Source organism: Pinus tabuliformis, chromosome 7, assembly GCF_031772625.1.
Source record: "Pinus tabuliformis cultivar Carrire ecotype Pingquan chromosome 7, CPIR1, whole genome shotgun sequence".
NCBI classification, from domain to species: Eukaryota; Viridiplantae; Streptophyta; class Pinopsida; order Pinales; family Pinaceae; genus Pinus; species Pinus tabuliformis.
The window spans coordinates 1,202,298,097-1,202,318,066 of NC_142293.1; the positions used below are offsets into that span (position 1 = coordinate 1,202,298,097).

The 19,970-nt window shown below is 38.8% G+C and overlaps 1 protein-coding gene across 3 annotated transcripts in view; it reads left to right on the forward strand.

Annotated features, from left to right (window-relative positions):
* The window catches only part of LOC149251726 (ATP citrate lyase (ACL) family protein), a 330,905-nt gene that overhangs the window by 44,875 nt on the left and 266,060 nt on the right, over window positions 1-19,970 (forward strand). For all 3 annotated transcript variants that reach the window (XM_089459549.1, XM_089459548.1, XM_089459550.1), the window contains exon 2: window positions 850-960. In XM_089459549.1, coding sequence (XP_089315675.1) covers window positions 850-960 — 111 coding nt within the window. The remainder of the gene's footprint in view (window positions 1-849; window positions 961-19,970) is intronic.

Consider the following 19,970-nt stretch of genomic DNA (forward strand, 5'->3'; position numbering starts at 1 on the left):
TATCTTAATGCTGATGTTTGCCGATTTTTACTGTTATTTTCTTGATTTTTACGATTATTTGGTTTTCTGGACCCTTGCCGATCTTATCCTGATGCCGAAGTTTGCAACATTGGTACCACAGGATGTCACAGTACCAGGTAGCAGAATTTCATATATACTGGAATAGGGTCGTCATCTCTTTTGTTGATTTCGGATATGAAATGACAATACAACAGCAATGCAGTAAACTATCTTGTATATTTTTGCTTACCAAACCTGACATTAATGGTGTAGTTTGGGTTGAAGTTACAGTATCTACAAGATGAAAAATGGGTAGCATTGAAATTAGAAATCTGTTAAAATTGTGTTGGAAGTAAAGCATGTCTTCTATGTAGTAAATCAACCTTGCTTTTGGAATCAGTTAGGGAAAAGCCCTATTGAAATAGGGATGTAATATGTTTGTACTATGTTCACATTTTATACAGGTTGTTTCCTATTTTACTCGTGAAATAGAGAAAAGTATTATACTGCCACTATTTAGTTAGGGAAAAGCCCTATTGAAATAGGGATGTAATATGTTTGTACTATGTTCACATTTTATACAGGTTGTTTCCTATTTTACTCGTGAAATAGAGAATACTGCCACTATCTATATGCCCTATGGTTTACAATGCTCCTTGTCTAGATAAATTAAGCTTATATTCCAAATATTTTTAGTTTTTTATCAGGTGTCATAGTTTCATGTTTTAATCTTCAGCAAATAATACGAACGATAGTACTTTATCAACTTTATGAAATCATTGAGAACTTCAAACTTATAATTTTTGCCATTATCTTCTTTTGATATAATTTTCGTGAAGTTGTTTGCAGGGTTCAAGTCTGATGAGCAAATATGGAGTTAATGTTCCCAAAGGTATTGTTGTCTCTTCAGTTGCAGAAGTGAGGCAGGCCATCAAAGACGCGTTTCCTGAAGAGAAAGAGGTATTGTACATGAAATAATTCATCAAAGTCTTGTCACAGAAGTTGTGCATCTTTTGTGGATGCATATATCTTGGCACCACTATAAAATAGTTAAAACTGTAGGAACTGGGGATTTTATTTCTGATATGATATTAACTAACTTTCTTTTACCAAGCCTTTTATTTTAGAAAATAAGTCTAATAACATAGAAAAATGAGAAAATATCAGTGACCGGTTTGAATAGTTTTTCTATCTATATTCTCTGGTGTGCATTATCATTTTTTTAGTTTTATGGTCTGTATATATATATGTAATGTAGGCCTTCACACACACACACACACACACACACACATATATAAAATGGATATGAAAGTCTATATTATAAAAAGATATCAGGGATCTGGCCCAGAATCATTATATTTCTTCAGAATTGCTCATATCCCTTGCGGGTTTGAGGTTGAGCAAGGTAGTCCAATCCAAACCTTCATGCGAGTACTTCATAATACAAAATACTTATTCCCTTTCCAGCTAATTTTTTTCCAAAATACACCGAAGATCCAAATACATATAAATTCCATTTGTTACTACTTATCGATTTGATTTTGATTGACTTCTCGTTTTACTAGGCGAGATGTTTTTGTCCTTTTTCCCAACTTGGATCCAACCTGTGTTTTCTTTGAAATCCAAAGAATCACCCTTCTGTGAGTGATCTTTGTTGTCTTTTGTCACTTTTTCCGTTTGCCCGATCAACCCAAGAATTTTCTTTTCTAGTCTTGTTTCCTAAGAGTTCAATGGAGGATCCAGAATTTACATGGGTTTGATGGGTATGGGCCTCCTCTGTCTCTGCTTTTGATTGACATGCATTTCTTTCTAACTGTCTTTTGCTTCCTCCAATGTATCCTTTTTGAGATGCATTTCTTCTTGAATTTCTTTTGCTTCCTCCTTGTCCTGGGTCTCTTCTTCCTTGTATATAGTATAATGTTCTATCTGAGCACCTTCCCACCATTTGGGCCTTCAACTATTTTTCCGAACTTTATTATTCTGCACTTGCTTCTGGCAACTCTTGATTACATGCTCTGTTTCATAACACGCTCAACATCGACATGAGACATTTTCATAGTCAAGCTTCTAAACCCATACATAATATGGAGCTGTTAGGTTTATCTCGACAGGAAAGCCTTTATTAAAATCCATCTCCACGCATATTCGAGCATAAGCGATCTTAAGGAAATGCTCGGTTTTTGGACTACAAAAATAAAATTTCCCTTTTGCATTTCCAATAGAAGTTAACAAAGGAAGATTCCAGAGATGCAAGGGCAGGTTTGGGGGCCTTACCCAAACTAGAGCTGATGAGATTGTCGTCGTAACCGGATCAAAAGAAGGAGACCAGGGTTGCATAAGAGACCAACATTACCTTGGAACTAGGGTCCAAAATCCCAGATAATCTTCTTATCCTCAAGATTATAAAAAACAACAACAAAAAAACCTCGAGCCAGAGGGTAAATATTCAAATCATCAGACCATAAAGGTTTCCATGAATCAGAAATCCACTAGTGGAGATCAGGGTTGCTTGGGAGTAGGAGTTGAAGTGGGAACGGGGAGCGAGATTTTCAAAATCTCCTGGGTTGGGAGCAAATCGGGAACAAATTTTTACATATTTTGAAGCATATATGTCAACAAAAACATGTAGAATGACGAATTAGATATAAAAAGCATAAAAACATGGACTAAACCATATAACATCAATCATCTAGAAGTTATAATCTTCATCAACCACATGTCCACAAGTTAGTAACATACAACATATTGAGTCTCATGATTCATCAATCTTAAAGTTTCAAGTTTTCAAAATTCAATATATAACATTTCTCATAGTTGATCACTAAAGTTGTACTTGTAACCATTACCATTACCAAGTAAACAAACTATAACAAAGAATATCTAACATGAAATGAAATGTTTCAACTTTCAACTTTCACGAAGCATCATATTCAATGTAATTTACCAATGAGTTATAATTGCCATCTTCAAACTTCAAACTTAAATTGTCATATATTGTTTACAAAAAATATCGTAATAAATATGAAAGAATCAACAATTATAAAAACTACTAGAAACTAGAAAAGACAAGTAAATCTATTATCCACTGCTTGGGCCTCTTTCCATGAGAAATGTCTAATTTTTGAGTAGCTCGTGGTCTATTGGGAGTCTCCTCCTGCATAGTCGGACGACCATGTCAAAAACCAAAACTAGAAGGCACATGACCTCCACGTGAGGTTGTAATACAACAAAACATGTGGAACTCGAGCACTACTATTGGACGATGGGGGTGGCATGGCTGCTATTGCTTCATCATCATATTTCAAAAGTTCTGCTTCCAATTCTTCTAAATGTATAGCTCCATCCTCCACATTATCTTCCTCTGGGTTATTGTCCCAAGTCATATATGATGTATTAGCATGAGCCCATTCACAATAATGTGTCAACAACCTCTAGTTGTAGTGCACAAAACCTAAGCTTTTTGCCCAGTTTTCATTGAGGCAGTTTCTTCTCACATTATGGATGGAAGTTATAGGTGCTCCAACACCCTCTCTGCAGAAGAAGTATTAAGAACCTATGAAAGCATTTTTATTGACAATTTTGCCAAAGGTCTCCCGCCACCATACATGTCCCACCATGTGACAACATTCAATTTGTCTGTATCTTCTATTGCATGCAAAGAGCCAAACACTCCAGTTTGAGTGAAGTATTTGCCTAATTCTCCACGCAATCTAGCACACTCTTCCCTGTCAGGGACTAGCTTGTCTAATGCTGTCATATACCCATTTTGTACCTCTGGATATGTATGGGGTTTGGTCCTAACCCCACCTCCAGGTGCAAATTTTCCCAACTGAGATGGAGAGTAGTGTTTTGGCATAAGGATATACGCCAAGGCATGTTGTGGAACATTAAGCTTATCCCAATGTTGCAAACATCAACATCGGGATAAAATTGGCAAGGATTTGGAAAACCAAAAAATCGTAAAAATTGGGAAAATATCGGTAAAAATCGGCAAACATCGACAAAATTAAGATACAATTAAAATATTGGTAGGGTCGGCAAACATTGGCTAGGGCAAAAAATCATGATTTCGAGATAAAATTAGGTTGTTGTCGAGATGTTCGCAACACTTATCCCACTGTGCACACACAAAACTGTAAATGATCATACAAGTTGGGATCTTTTGGCAGAACAATATCTTTTATTTGCCTCAACATGTTATCCATATGCTCATACACCTCCCCAATCGGTAGTGCATTTGTATTTGCAAAATGAATCATGTTATAAATGGGCTTGGTGTATTGCAAAACATCCCTCACCCGTGCCCAAAACACACTGTCAAGAATGGTCTCCCTGACCTCTTCAAAAACTTCCCTTTTAGTTGCGGTTGTAGCCTTGTCCTTTAATACCTGCCAATGTTGACTTGATACCATGCTAGCCAATGACTCTCTTACCTTCAAAAGGCACATGAAGGTGAGGTAATAACTAGCAAATCTAGTCTTCCAAAGCTTCAATAGCTCCAACCTTGAGTGACTACGGAAAATCCCATGGGTATTGCTATGATTGGTAATAAATTTCATCATTCTCTAGCCTCTCTTGTACAAATCACCAATCCATCTGTATTGAGGTGCCATGTTCTTGATAATATCATGCATCAAAAGGTTTATTGTGTGAACCAAACACTTGGAACAAAAAATGTTGGGGTATTTATCCTCAATGATTGCTCCTATTGCCTTACAATTATAAGCATTATCAGTGATGACGTGGTTGACATTGTATGGTCCAGTACTTTCAATTGTTTTATGTAATGGTTGTGCAATGTTGATGGCGATCTTGAACTTTTCTGAGTAATCATGTGTTGAAAGGAAGACCGCACCAGTGGCAAACACACCAAGAACACTTACCAATGGCTTGCCTTGTACATTTGTCTAGCCATTAGATACAATGGATACCCCACATTCCAAGAATTTGTCAATTTACCCAAAGCATGTGTTATTGTGGCTTTTTCTTGATCAAGTCCCACGGTTCTAGCTTTGTCATACCTAGGGCTCTCGTATCCTTTACGGGCATCATTGATGGCGCCAACCATTTCATGCCAATAAGGTGAGCGAAGAACATTGAATGGTATCCCACATGCATAGAGAAACCAATCTTTTTTTTCATCCACATCATCCCTACACCCTTGATCAAGGAAATCTAATATGGTTCTACGACTTAAAGGGATGTCTGTGCCCGTGCTGTATCCACTACCATGGGTGGGATGTTGATGGAGTTTGTAGTCTATGTGATTGTGGGCTAGTGGTGTCATGTTCAAAGTCACCTTTTGATCTTTTAGATTTGTATCAGGCTTCCTCCTCTTCCCTTATGTATTTGGCTCTTTGTTGTGTTGACACACTTCCACAAGTTTTGATTCCTATTTGCTTATTTCCATCCCACACCATTTTCCCATGGAGATGCTTTCTGGCACAGGGGTATGAACCTGTGAAAGTGATTTTGCAACGGGGGCATGTAAATTTAGTGGTTCCAACCCCTTTTTCTCCAGAAATCTTAGTAACATATTTCCACAAGGGGGTTTGGTCAACTTTGGTTTTTTTGCCTCCTCTTTCTTTTGGTACTCCTCTCCAGGATTTCCTAATCCACCACTACCTACTTCTTCATTATCTTCATCATTCCTCCTTTTACTCCCCAACACCATCATCACCAAAAAAGGAACCAACAAGAGAATGCCAAGCCATATACCCATCATGTTTGGTGGAGTTATAGCTTATTGTTTGCAATAAAATGGAGGAGGAATGGTAATGGGAAAGAGAGAAGAGAACATTTTTCATTCAACAATGAACCTATAAAAAACACAAATGTTACGTGGAAAAATAAAAAGAATGGGATTAGACCCTGCTTATTTGGCTCTTCAATGGTGCCTTCAATCCCAAGCTCCAATCTCCCTTGCAAGCTCCTCAAGCAACCCTCTCAATCTTCCTCTCGCTCACCTCCTCAACTCAAGCTCTAAAAGCCCTCTCTTGCTCTCTCAATCATGCAAATGATGCATTGTGGGAGGGGGGAGGCCTTTTATTTCTTTTGGCCATTCCCCTCCCCCCACCACAAAAAATCACGTGCACCTCTCGTTCTGCAGGGAACAATTTTTTGCAGGTTGGAACGATCGCTCCTGTACTGCTTTGCGATTTAAAAATTCACTCCGGGAGCGAACGAGAGTGCTTGCTCCTACTTTCGCTCTCGGAAAGGCAATGAGCGAAATTTTTTTAGGGAGCGCGCTCCACAGGAGCGGATTTGGGGGGGTTCTGGTGGAGATTAGTCAACTATGACCAAAACCCGTTGAATCTGTAGACCAAACCTTGATTTGATTTTTTTTTTTGCACAGCTAAAGGCTTCCTCCTCCAAAGGAATATTAAAGGTTGGTGCTTCTTGAACTATCGAAAGTACAAATCTGGATTTCAATATAGCACTGTAAGAAACCTTGTCTTGAGCTGCCTGAGAGGAAGAAGTTGTAGAATCAACTGCCTTTCTTTCAAGAGACACTAACTTCTCTGTTGAATCACGAGATTTCATCATTGTTCAAAGTGTCGCGAGATCCACATAGCGAGAATCTGCGGGGAGGTTCCCGCTAGAGGTAGGTTCCTCCAAAGGAATATTAAAGGCTGGTGCTTCTTGAACTATCGAAAGTACAAATCTGGATTTCAATATAGCACTGTAAGAAACCTTGTCTTGAGCTGCCTGAGAGGAAGAATTTGTAGAACCAATTGCCTTTCTTTTGAGAGACACTAACTTCTCTGTTGAATCACGAGATTTCATCATTGTTCAAAGTGTTGCGAGATCCACATAGCGGGAATCTGCAGGGAGGTTCCCACTAGAGGGATAGGGATGCTGCAAAAGTTTGTAGAGCCCACTCCATCGCTTCCTTTAGGCCTTCATATATTATCAAAAAAGAAAATGTACAAAATAATATTTCTGATTTGCCACTAGCGAAACTAGACCAGAAATATAGAAGCATGTTCGAAGTTTTAAAAGGTTGTCCTAAAAAAGGGTAAAACATGATTATATAACTGGATATGTCGCTGAATATAATTGTAATAACCAAAGTGCTAAAAATACTATTGGAAAAACTAGGATGGTGTCCCTAGTATCAATTAACAGAAAGCTAAAACTAGATATCGTATTTGACTATTGGGAGAGTCCACCTGGATAGGTGCTGGTCCTCCTAATCACTGCTTTGAAGGTCAAGATTGCCCAACTTTTTGGCGAACTTGTTGAGCTTGTGGTCCATCTTGTTGAGTAGTTTTCTAATTATATTCATCACATAAAGAGGTTTATTATTCAAGGTGAAGGGTCGTGACAATGAGGGGCCTAATTAATAATAATAAGAATTACTAGTATTTATTGTTACGACAAAATCTAGCAGCCTAGGTCAACACTAGGCTCTCTAAGTTAAGGGCAACAATGAGATCAATCATCACTGTCACCTTAGTGGTTGTTCGCCTTTTTGTTTTGTGGATGGAGTTTATTCCCACAAGGGAGGCTTCCCCAACAGGTATTGGAGATTAAGTAACCCAAGAATTCCCAGGGTAAATACTCTCTAAGGATTCTGTTAATTAGATACCCCAAAATAATATTCAATAAGTTAAAGCTATAGGTGAAATGAGGTAGTGAGTTCAAAGAACGTATTGCTAAATCTAGAGGGTTGAGATAAGTTTTGGAGATGCTCAAATAGATTCCAAGTACATGCTACCTTAGTTGAATGATTGATGTTATAAATTAGGATTTATAATCAGGGCAATTTACAACATGCAACATTTATGACGATAATAATAACAACCCACAATTACTAATAATCAATAAATAATCAAAGACTATTTAGTAAGGAAACAAGGGAAAAGATTACAACATTTCAATGGTAGAAAATGATAAAACAACTATTAAACCCTAGACGGTAGCCTTAGAATTATGGCTGAAAAATGCATAAAATCGATAATTTTCCTTTTTCAATTTAAGATATGCAAAGCCTAACCCTGGGACTATGATGCTTAGTGTATTTTATTCTATTAAATGCATATTTTGTGATAACCTAGCCCTAGTTTACCACAAAAAGAAGAATTTATTATTATTTTTTTTTTGAAGATTGACACACACGGACTAGTAAAAAAAAGGTGAGGTCAAAGGTTTTGGGTATATTCATTGTGATGCTTCCAGAGTGGAAAAATGAGAGGAAACAACTCACAAAACCTTTTGTTTGTCGATGGGTACTAGTTTGATGAATTGGGATTTAAAAACCTTTCTGAGGTAGTTTGAGGCACTTAATGAAGTTTTTTGGTGTCCAAAAACTCTTGCTTGCACAAGATCCCTTGGCGTTGTTCTACACTTGTACCTTTCCAACTGTGCAAGAACAACCTCGAATGGAGTCCATATGCAAAAGTTATGCCACTCGAAAGTTGAACTTGTTTTGTCCACCATGATTCAAGAGGATGCCATGTCAGTGCCATTACTCATGGAAAAGGGGCTAGCCACGTGAAAATGATGAAGACTTTTAAAGGGTCAATATTGTGACTCTAGTTAAGAGTTGGAGTCAAATTTAACTGCAAGTTGGTTATCAAGCTCTGTTATAATCAAGCCACTAGGAGGAAAAGGGTTTGATGCTATTCCAACCATTTTGTTCCATAGTAGACTAGAATAGTTGAGAGCGAATATTGAAAGGGCACAACAGAGAGGGTTTTGTTCTATAGCATCCCATGGGCCACATGTCTCACTTGTATTTGTACCATTTCCATTCAAAAAAATAGAGCAGAGCAACCTCATCTTCTAGCGGGGTTTTCTCTTGAAAGGGTTTGCTAGGGTCATATCTTGTGTTATTGTGGTTTTGTGAGTGATTGTTCTAATTGTTTTCTATTGTTCATATTTTATATATTGCATGCATAAGCAGAAATAATAATTCAATTAATCCATGAAGTCTAAGGAAAATTAACCCTCATAGTATAGAGTCATATATTTTCAGATTTTCATTATATTTCTATTCCATCTGTTGTGACAAACTATTCGATGAAATATCTAGTTAGTTTACGGGTCATATTGGTATTAGAGCAGGTTTCCTTGGGTATATTGTGGGGTGTTGTAGGGGATCAGATTGGTTTAAGCAGAAAGTCATAAAATGCCAACCATGGTTGACGAATCTATCAATAACCCTCAAGATCCAGCGAAAGAAAGATTCACAAGGTTGGAAGAGCATGTTGTAGATATCAGCTGTAATATAAACCTCGTGATGGCATATTTAGCAAATAAGATTAGAATTAGGGAAGACGAGGATTCCAACTTAGAGGTTAGATCGAAGAGAAAATTGAGGGTCGAGAAGAACTAGAGGAGGAGTCTTAAGACAAAACCCGAAAAAGAACAACCTAGTTCGAGTTTCATGAACCATTCACAATCCTTGTTTAAGATGGAAGCGAAGGTCGACATCAAGTTGTATCAAGGTGAGGTTGATGCTTTGAAATTAAATCACTGGTTGCAACAATTATAGGATTATTTTATCATTCATCAAATAGAGGGCCATGCCTTAACCTAGTGGGAAATCCACATGAAAACTCTGTGGCTGGAGGGGGATCCCCTAGTAACAAATTGGGATGATTTCAAAACTCTCATAAAGTCCCAATTCTATCCTATCGGGTATGTAGAGGACTAGTGGATTCAATGGCATTACTCTAGGCAGAGATAGGGGCAGAGTGTACATGAGTACACCCCATAATTCAGGGAGATGGCAATAATGCTGGGTATCTCTCCCAAGAACCCATACGTACTCCTTAAGTATTTGGGGGGTCTACATAACCATTTGCAGAAGCAAATGATGTTGTTCAAATCCATAACGATAGATGAGGTTTGTGGATAGGCACAATACTTGGAAAGCATAGGCCAAAAAAGGAAATCAAGTGGTTCAAAGCAGAAGGAACACTAAGAGGCTTCCAAAGAAGGGAAGAAGAAATTGAAAGGGGGGGAGGACAAAAACACAACAACCACATCACGCTAGTGCAAAGATCCCAACAGCCATTGCAACCACTGTAACATCGATGGTCGTAGAGAGGAGAATTGCTGAAATTTACAACTAGAACTCAACACGAAGAACTGGAAGAAAGATGTGAAGAAGAAAAATCTTGTAGCCACATATTTAGGCAACTAGGTGGAAAGCAACTTGGATGTGGATGAGAAGATCATCTATACATTACTGCAGAAGGGGGTAAATTCGAGTAGCCTTTAGCAACATGACGAAAAGGAGATGACCAAACTTTTCAATATAAAGATACAAGTTAAGACAAAAATTGATGCTTTATTTGACTCAGGATCAAAGGCGAATCTCATAGTAGTAGAGTTTGTCAACAAACTAGGATTTGAGGTTTGAGATCATCCTAGCCCGTATTTATTGGGATGGGTAAATAAGGGTGCGGAGAGACAACCAATATTGCCTCATCAAGATGAAAAATCCTTCACCATCAATGTGCACAAGGGAAAGTCTAAAATTTCATAGATAAGTGCCAACCAAACCAAGAAATTGATCACTTGTAGCAAGATGTATGTTTTATTGTTTTTAAGAGAAAATCAGTTGTAAAAGAGTCAATGAGAGCAAAAGCCTCCTTGGGGGGTGTACTAAGGAGTAGAGGGAATAACTGGAAGAATTGCTATAGTCATATAAGGGAGTGTTCCAGGAGCCTAATGGGCTACCACCCAAGAGGGAAGTGAAGCACAAGATCTAGCTATTGCTAGACTCTCCATTGCCAAATATTGGGTTGTATAGGCAATTTGTAATAGAAGCAAATGAGGTGAATAAGTAGTTGTAACATTTGTTGGAGCAGGGTGTCATGATAACTTAACCACAAGTTGGTTATCAGGCTTCATTATAATCGAGCCACATGATAACAAACATAAAACAAAGAAGTCATTTAGGGTGGGAGATAGAGTATGGTTACAATTGAACAAGGAGAGGCTACAAGGTCCTGGAAATAAAATCTAGGCCTTGTGATATGGCCCCTTTGAGATACTGAAAAAGGTGGGAGATAATGATTATAGACTCAGTCTACCCCCATAAATGTGAATCTACTTAGTCGTGGCTGTGGAAAATCTGAAACTCTATGAGCCTTCCATGCTAGATTAGGAAGAGGAATAGGTCCTACCTTCTATAGAGGATTTGGCACTATATGCTTGGGCATAGTTGATAGAGGATATAATATTGTAGAAGAGGTTGAGAATTAGAAGATGGGGGTAGTATGACCTTTTGCAAATTAGGTCGAAAGGTCAACTTCCAAGCATGGCTAAATAGTACTCTAGGGAGACCGTAGAGAAAAAAATTTCCTCACCTCATTCAATAAAAGCTTTTGGGGACCAAAAGCCTGCCGAAATGGGGAAGTATGATCCAGATTCAATCATCATATTATTTTCATCCATTGTGATATTTTCAAAGTGAAAAATTGGGAGGAATCAACTCACAAGACCATTTTATCGGCGGGTCCTAGTTTGCTGAATTGGGGTTTAAATCCTTTCAGAGGGAGTTTGATGCATTAAATGAAGTTTTTTGGGGTCCAAAAACTTTGGCTTGTGCAAGACCCCTTGGTGTTGTTCTATACTCTAATACCTTTCAAATGATGTATGAATGACCTCTAACGATGTTCGTATGCAAAAGTTATGCCATATGAAAGTTGACCTTCTTGTTTTGTCCACCATGATTCAAGAGGTTGCCACATCAACCCCGTACTCGTGGAAAAGGGGATAACCATGTTGTAGAAATTTTATATAGAGAAACAAATTGATTGAGAGGAAAAGTTAAAATTACTAATAACAACAAAACTCAAACATGCAAACATAACACCATGTTTACCTTGGAAAAACCCCAGTTCCGCAGAAAAACCCAGCTAATGGAATTATATTAAATCCCTTGGCCAAACCCGGACTAAGCCGACCAAGTGAGCCTTCATTGCTCACATCCCCTGGCCCATTACAATAGAGTTCCTCCCAGCCTTTTAAAGGCTCCATAACATGAATTCCACGAGCACAAAACCATGGTTAACCAAAAACCCATAGGCCCAAAACCACTAGTGTTGATATAGTCAACTTTGACTCTTTTTCGGAGTCAAGTTTACCTAACAACTCCCCCCTAACCTTGACTTGGGGTTTCCCTTGACTAAATCTGGCCAAACTAGCCAAGTGAGTCAGCCCCACTCCCTTTAGCCCTTACCCTCCCTCAAAGTTTATACCCAGGGTATTTGTTAACACTACGTGCCCCTTATCTCCTATGCACGCATGCCTTACTGACAATTTCTCAATGGCATGCATGCCTTACTATGTCTTACGACAGTATGCCCATTTACATGCAATAAACTTTCAACTCCATTATAATAATTTTTTTTTTGGTTGCTATCTTGACCCATGTTCTCGCCTTCGCACTTTCCAAGCACCTTGGTCTTGATGCTCACACCACGAGCAATGCCCTAACCAAAACCACTACCTGCATCAAAACTAGCTCCAATGCTACCCTCACTGTGCTCGGTGCCTCCCTGCACCAGCGCCACAATTTATTTTTCTCCATGGCAGATAGGTTGAATAGAGTCATGGTGGAATTTCCTTGGCTACCATGTTTCCACTTTTCAGAACCTGGAAGATATGTGGAAGTCTTGCCTCTACGAGATGGTTGGTCATCTCTCTGCTCCTAACTTCCCCCATGGTCTACAACAAATGGATAACGGAGGCTCTCTCATCGAATATCTGAGTCCCCCATCGCAGACCTTCTAGTTTTGACTCCCATGGATTTTGATCCATTAATATGTGGTGCACTGAAATTGAGTGCTCCTAAAGCAAATCTGTTTGTGTTCACAACCAACATGAATGCTTGGCTCACTTATGTGTGTTGAAAAATGTGTAACTAGGTTCGGTCTTCATAAATATGAATTGTACTTTTGATTCTTGTAAATTGTAAAATGAAAGAAAATTACTATTATTATTTTTGGAGCATGGGTTTCATGTTCAAGGTCTTTTGTTTTATATGTCAAGCACCCATCGAGTGCTTCTAGGGTTTGTCCTAGGTCAAGAAGTCAAAAGAGTCATTGTCATAAGTTGAAGACCCCTTCGAGCACATTGTAACTTGTAAAGAAAATTATTTTTTTCCTTGAAAGTGTCAAAATGCCCTTCAAGATCAAGTCGACCTGGCAGCTAGCAAGTCGGCCTAATTTGAGGAGCCACGTCCACCTTTGAGAAGCCTATATAAAGGAGGAAACTTGACGTCCTTGGAGCACATTCATCTCTCACTCATTCAATGGAAGGAAGAAGAGGAATAAGGCAACGAAGAAGGAAGAGGACAAAAAAGACTTGGTTTTGGGCTAATTCTTTCTCACACGTGCGAAGGAAGGCTAGGGTTTCTGCAACAGATCTATGGTTTTCCTCTACAAGTTCGATCTTGAAGAAGAGAAGGCAAGAAGGTCAAGCGAAGGTCACAAGAAGCCATCCTCAAGCTCCAGAAGTCAGAGAAAGCCAAGCGAAGGTCTAAGGAAGTCTTGGGAGGCTAAAAGAAGCTCACACGTGTGGCAACAACAATTGCAGGAGGGCCGAAAATTTCAGGTCTGCAGTGGAGGCTGAAATTCTGCAGCTGGAGGTCGAAGTTGTGCTACTGGAAGAGATTTGACTGGGTTTGACTTGGACAAGGAAAGCACATCATCCAGAAAGGTTGGACTTGGTCTTGGAGGGTATTGGTCTTGGTCTAAAGGTCTTGGAATTCGTCAATTGAAGAATCTATAAGGAAGAGAAGAGATTTGCGGGTTTTCCTCTCAAGTGGAGAGGTTTTGGCCCTAGCTTGCAACTTATATTTTGTCTTCTTGTTTTTGGTAGCCATTTGATGATACACAAACATAATAATAATAAATGAAGCTAATAATTAAGGTAAGTAAAAATAAATCACAAACAGTTATCAGAGAAAGAGAAATCACTCTAATCATTGCCCTTTAGATTTCTCAACATGGTATCAGAGCTAAGGTTGGCTAAGGGCATTATGAAGATCTCTACTACATTGAAGAAGTTTTTCAAAAAGTCTTCAAAGGTAGTAATCCATCTTAAGAAATGTATCAAGGAAGCATGGAATCTTCTATTTACTCCAAAGAAGGAAGTGACCAAGACAAAGGATGAAGGACTCTTCTCAGCACTCACTAGCACATTTCAAGATGAGAACATTTGGTTGATTGATAGTGGTGCATCAAGACACATGAGTGGTCATCACAAGCAACTAAAACATTGTCAAAAGGGAAATCTTCTTACTCCACGGAACTTGGAGATAATAAGAGCTACCCTGTAAGAGTAATTGGATCAATCTCGATAGAACTGGAGAATGGAGGCAATATTCATCTTAACAACATCCTATTTGTTCCAGGTTTGCATAAGAATTTACTTTCCATTTCAAATCTAGAAGATAAAGGTGATAGAGTGGCTTTCATTGATGGAAAAGTTGTAGTATGGAGTAAAAACTCAAGCATAGAAAATGCTAGAGTAATTGGCATTAGTGAAGCAAGACTTTATAGGTTGATATCTCCTCTTGCTCAAGCCCTGTTCACATTGAAATCAGCCCATGTGAGCTTTGGCATAGAAGATTTGGTCATATCCATTTCAAAATTCTTCCAACTCTAAATTCAATAGTAGATGGATTTCCCGTACTAAAAGAAGATCACAAAGGAGCATACAAAGGATTTGCATTGGGTAAGAACACCAAGAGAACATTTGGAAGCAGTGCTTCACGGTCAAAAGAAATCTTGGATCTTTTTCATTCTGATGTCTGTGGTCACATGACTCCTCAATCACTTGGAGGTCATCTATATTATGTCACATTTATAGATGATCATTCAAGGAAGACTTGGGTTTACTTAATGAAATCCAAGGATGAAGTATTTACAAAATTTCAAGAATTCAAAGTTGAAGTAGAGAACCTTATAGAAAGAAGAATCAAGATATTAAGATCTGATAATGGAGGAGAATATATATCCAAGGAAATCATAGCTTTCTGTATGGAGTCTGGTATTAAGAGGCAGCTGATAGTCCCATATAATTCCTAACAAAATGGAGTTGCAGAACGAAAGAACCGATCCATTGAAGAAAGTGTAAAAGCAATGTTACATGATCAAGACTTACCGAAATTTCTGTGGGGTGAAGCTACAAAGACAACTGTATACATACAAAATCGAAGTCCCCACAGGTCACTAGATAACAGAACTCCTGAAGAAGTATTCATTGGGAAGAAACCTACCGTAGATCATCTCTGAATTTTTGGTTGTCCTGTCTATATTCATATACCTAAGGACAAAAGAAAGACGCTGGATCCATCAGGCATGAAGGGGACATTTGTTGGCTATAGTAATTCCTCTAAGGCCTATAGGATCTACATAAAGGAAGGACGCTGAATACAAGTCAATCGAGATGTGATATTTGACGAAAGCATTGCATTCAAGAAATCAAAGGATCTCCCTATGGACTTTGATGATGAAGAACTTCCAGTATTTGAAGAAGTTATTCGGGAAGAAGAAGAATCAAATAATGAAAACGAAGGTCCCAGTGAACCTATACAACTTGTGGTTATCCCCAAAACTAGAAAGTGACCCAACTGGCTGAAGTCTACACTACTTGATGTAGAAGGTCATGGAGCAACTCAAGGCACATTCAAGGAGAGCAAGAAGCCTAAACGATACTCTGGGTATGCAACTTACATGACAAAACTAATAGAAGCAGAGCCGTCCACTTTCGAAGAAGTTTTCAATCACCAAGAATGGAACGATGCCATGAATGAAGAATATCAATCTATAATGAATATCACTTATGGTAACTTCCGAATGGATCTACAAGATCAAACATGCAACATATGGAAGTATTGATAAATATAAAGCAAGATTTGTAGCTAGGGGCTTCTTTCAACAAGAAGGCATCGACTATGAAGAGACATTTGCTTCGACAACAAGGTATACAACTATACGTTTGTTGGTCTCTTTGGCGATGGGATGGAGCATCCACCAAATGGATGTCAAGACTGCATTCCTGAATGGCACAATTGATGAGGAAGTCTATATAGAACAACCCTTGGGATTTGAAGTTAAAGATAAAAAGGCATATGTGTGCAGATTGAAGAAGGCATTATATGGCCTCAAGCAAACACCAAGGGCATGGTATGCTAGGATGGATGCATACCTTCAGAGGTTAGGCTTCACAAAGAGTAGTGCTGATCCAAACCTTTATATTAAGGTGTTGAAGGGAGAGCGGGGAATCATTCTTTTGTATGTGGATGACCTTCTCTTGACAGGTGTGGAAGGTCGAATTGAAGAATGTAAGAAGCAACTAGCAGCAGAATTTGACATGAAGGATCTAGGGCTGATGCACTACTATTTGGGACTAGAAGTCTAGCAAGAACCTGATGAGATCTATCTAGGTTAAGGAAAGTATGCGATCAAGATGTTGAAGAAGTTTGACATGATGGATTGCAAACCAATGACAACCCCAATGATCACAAATTTGAAAAGACTAAGGAGTTTTGAATCGAGCCCTGTGGATCCTTCCAAGTATAGACGCTTGATTGGCTCCTTGATGTACTTGGTGAATACTCGACCAGACATGCTTTGTAGTAAATATTCTTAGTCAATTCCAAGTGGAGCTGAAGCATGATCATTGGATAACAACAAAATGTATTCTGAGATATCTGCAAGGAACCACCCATTATTGCCTGAAATATGATAGGAGGAATGATGTCCACTTGATTGGATATACATATTCCGCCTGGGGAGGCAGTGAGCAAGATGGAAGGAGCACTGTAGGAGGATGTTTCAGTTTGGGATCCTCCATGATCTCATGGATGAGCAGAAAGCAAGATACCGTCACTTTGAGTAGTGTTGAGGCAGAGTATATTGCAGCCTGTGAAGTAAGCAGAGAAGTGATTTGGTTGAGGACATTGCTATATGACCTATTTGAAGGACCTATGGACCCTACAGTGATACATTGTGATAACTCTAGTTGTATTCGATTGTTTAAAGACCCAGTGTTTCATTGAAAGATGAAGCATACAACAACAAGTATCACTACATTCGGAAGCTAGTACAAGATGGTGTGCTGCAGTTACAATATATCTCCACTGATGAGCAGGTTGTTGACATATTGACAAAATCTCTTCCTAATAAGAAGCTTGTGTATTTGAGAAACAAGCTTGGTTTGGTTGATGTATCCTCCCCAGTTGAGAGGGAGAGATAGGCACATCATTCTTGTCTTCACTTGGGAAGACAGAATGGAGAATTGGGTAAGCATCTGACATCCGATACTCTTTGAGGATGAGGTAGGGCATCCACGATAAGAGTAGTCGTGGACAGATATTCTTTGAGGACTGGCTATCCAAGATAAGAATTGTCCAAGGAAGGTCATAGTTTTTGAACACCCAAGTGGGTATGTACCTTGAGAGACAAAGATGACGGTGTCTATAAATCATTGGTCTCGCCAGCATTGTGCTCTGATCTTGTGGAGAGATAGAGCTGTTAGTTAAGGCCTTGTTATATGACAATGCTGGTTGTTGTGATGCTAAACAGATGGGTTACCAATCCGACTCTTCTTATGGGATCTCTTGAAATTGAGAATGTCCATGTACCATTTATGAATACTTCCCTAGCTAAGAGGGAGTGTTGAAAAATGTGTAACTAGGTTTGGTCTTCATAAATATGAAATGTACTTTTGATTCTGTAAATTGTAAAATGGAAGAAAATTATTATTATTATTTTTGGAGCATGGGTTTCCTACTCAAGGTTTTTTATTTTATAGGCCAAGCACCCATTGAGTGCTTCTAGGGTTTGTCCTAGGTCAAGAAGTCAAAAGAGTCATTGTCATAAGTTGAATAGTCCTTCGGGCACATTGTAACTTGTAAAGAAAATTATTTTTGTCTTTAAAAGTGTCAAAATACCCTCCAAGATCAAGTCAGCCTAGTAGCTGGCAAGTCAACCTAATTTGAGGAGCCACGTCCACCTTTGAGAAGCCTATATAAAGGAGGAAACTCGACCTCCTTGGAGCACATTCATCTCTCACTCATTCAAGCGAAGGAAGAAGAAGAAGGCAACAAAGTGTTGATTTTGGGTAGCATCAGATGTGCTCTAGCGTTGAAATTTGGTGGAGAGGCTAAGGTACCTGAGATCTCCAAAACCCAAAAATCGTTTGGAGAAATTCCACTCGGATGAGGAGTTATTAAAATAATTAATATTTTTAATGGGTTTCTAAGTCTAAACTTAGGAAAATAAAAATATCAATGGGTATTAATAAAGATAAGGGTGAGAAGCTTCTAAGAGACGAGGATCAAGTCTATTTTAATCTTAGCCGTTGATTAGAGACTTAATCTCAGTCGTTGATTCATCAACAGGAAAAGTATAAGAAAAGACTTGAGGATCATTTGGAGACACACCAACAGATACTCAATATCCCAAGGAAAATCGATTCTCAAAGAGAAGGAGATCGATTTCAGAAGGAGAGTTGTAGGGTGGAGGAAGAGGAAGGCATCAAAAATAGTTAGTGATTGAGGAGGAGGTGATGCAGGGGCATTGAGAGACAGCACAGAGGCAGACGCAGTCCTCACGCACGCTGACGCAGAGGGACACATAACCACTCAGAGTGACGCAGAAGTGGGAGAAGGGTCTCCAAGGTGTCAAAAAGTTTCCAGGGGAAAGTCTTAGGTGTTTTCTCTTAGTTTCTCTGTAAAATCATTCTTTGTAAAGCGATTGTTGCTGAAGATTAATAAAATCCTCGTCTGCTGCACTGGTTTTCACACATTGGGTTTTTCTAGGGACAATTGTCCAAAAACAACTGTGTTGATGTGATTGGTTCTTGTGCATGTATATCGCTGTTATTTTCTCTGTGTAATTATGTGATAACTGCAATAGAGTTTATTTTAATGTTTGTTGAAGTGATTTTGTATATAACTTATTGTGAAGAATAAGTAGGTGAAATAAATTGATTGCTGCAGTAGAATTTCAGGTTAGAATTTTTCATATGGTATCAGAGAAGAGATCCGACAACAAGAGAGAAGAATTGACTATGGGTCAGGAGCATGATGCAGATGCATCAACTCAAAGGGACTCACGCAATTTTCCAGAAGAAGGCATGAGGGACATGGATCACGATTATTCTATGTTAGCTTCCAGACTGGAAGAAGAAGTCGCTTGCATAGCAAGCTGTACCTCCTTTGAGGTTTGGTATATAGATAGTGTAGCTTCCTGGCATATGATAGGAATTCGAGAATGTTTTTCAAATTATCAGGAAGAAAGGATGAATTTTCAGATCACCATGGGAAATAAGGCAAAGTGTACCCCCGTAGGAAGAGGTACTGTAGTCTTTCAAACCGAAGTAGGAGAGTGGCTTCGAGCAACCAATGTGCTGCATGTGCCAGGATTGGGGATGAACTTACTCTCCGTATCTCAACTTCAAAACAAGGGCTATGACGTTTTCTTCATTGAGGAGAAAGTATATGTCAAACACCCGAGTTGGAAAAAGAAGGCTCACATTGGAATCAGAAGTAACAGGCTGTATATATAATAGCTAGAGTCTCCAATGGCACTGATAGGCAACAATGGAGATAAAGATTTGAATGAACTATGGCACAGGAGGATGGGACACTTACACCATGGGGCTTTGAGAATTCTCAGGAAAGAATATCAAGAATTCCAGAATTAAGGATCGAACAAGATGATGTATGCAAAGGGTGTGCTCTAGGCAAGTATGCCAAAGCAGCGTTTTCCAGAAGTAACAATAGAGCTTAGAGTGTTCTAGGATTGATACACTCAGACATCTGTGGACCTATGTCCACAAAAGCTCTTAGTGGTGCCGAATACTTCATCACCTTCATCGATGACCATTCCAGGAAGACTTGGATCTACTTTCTGAAAACTAAGGATGAGGTTTTTAGTTGATTCAAAGAGTTAAAGGCTCTAGTAGAGAATCTGACAGGAAAGAAGATAAAAGTG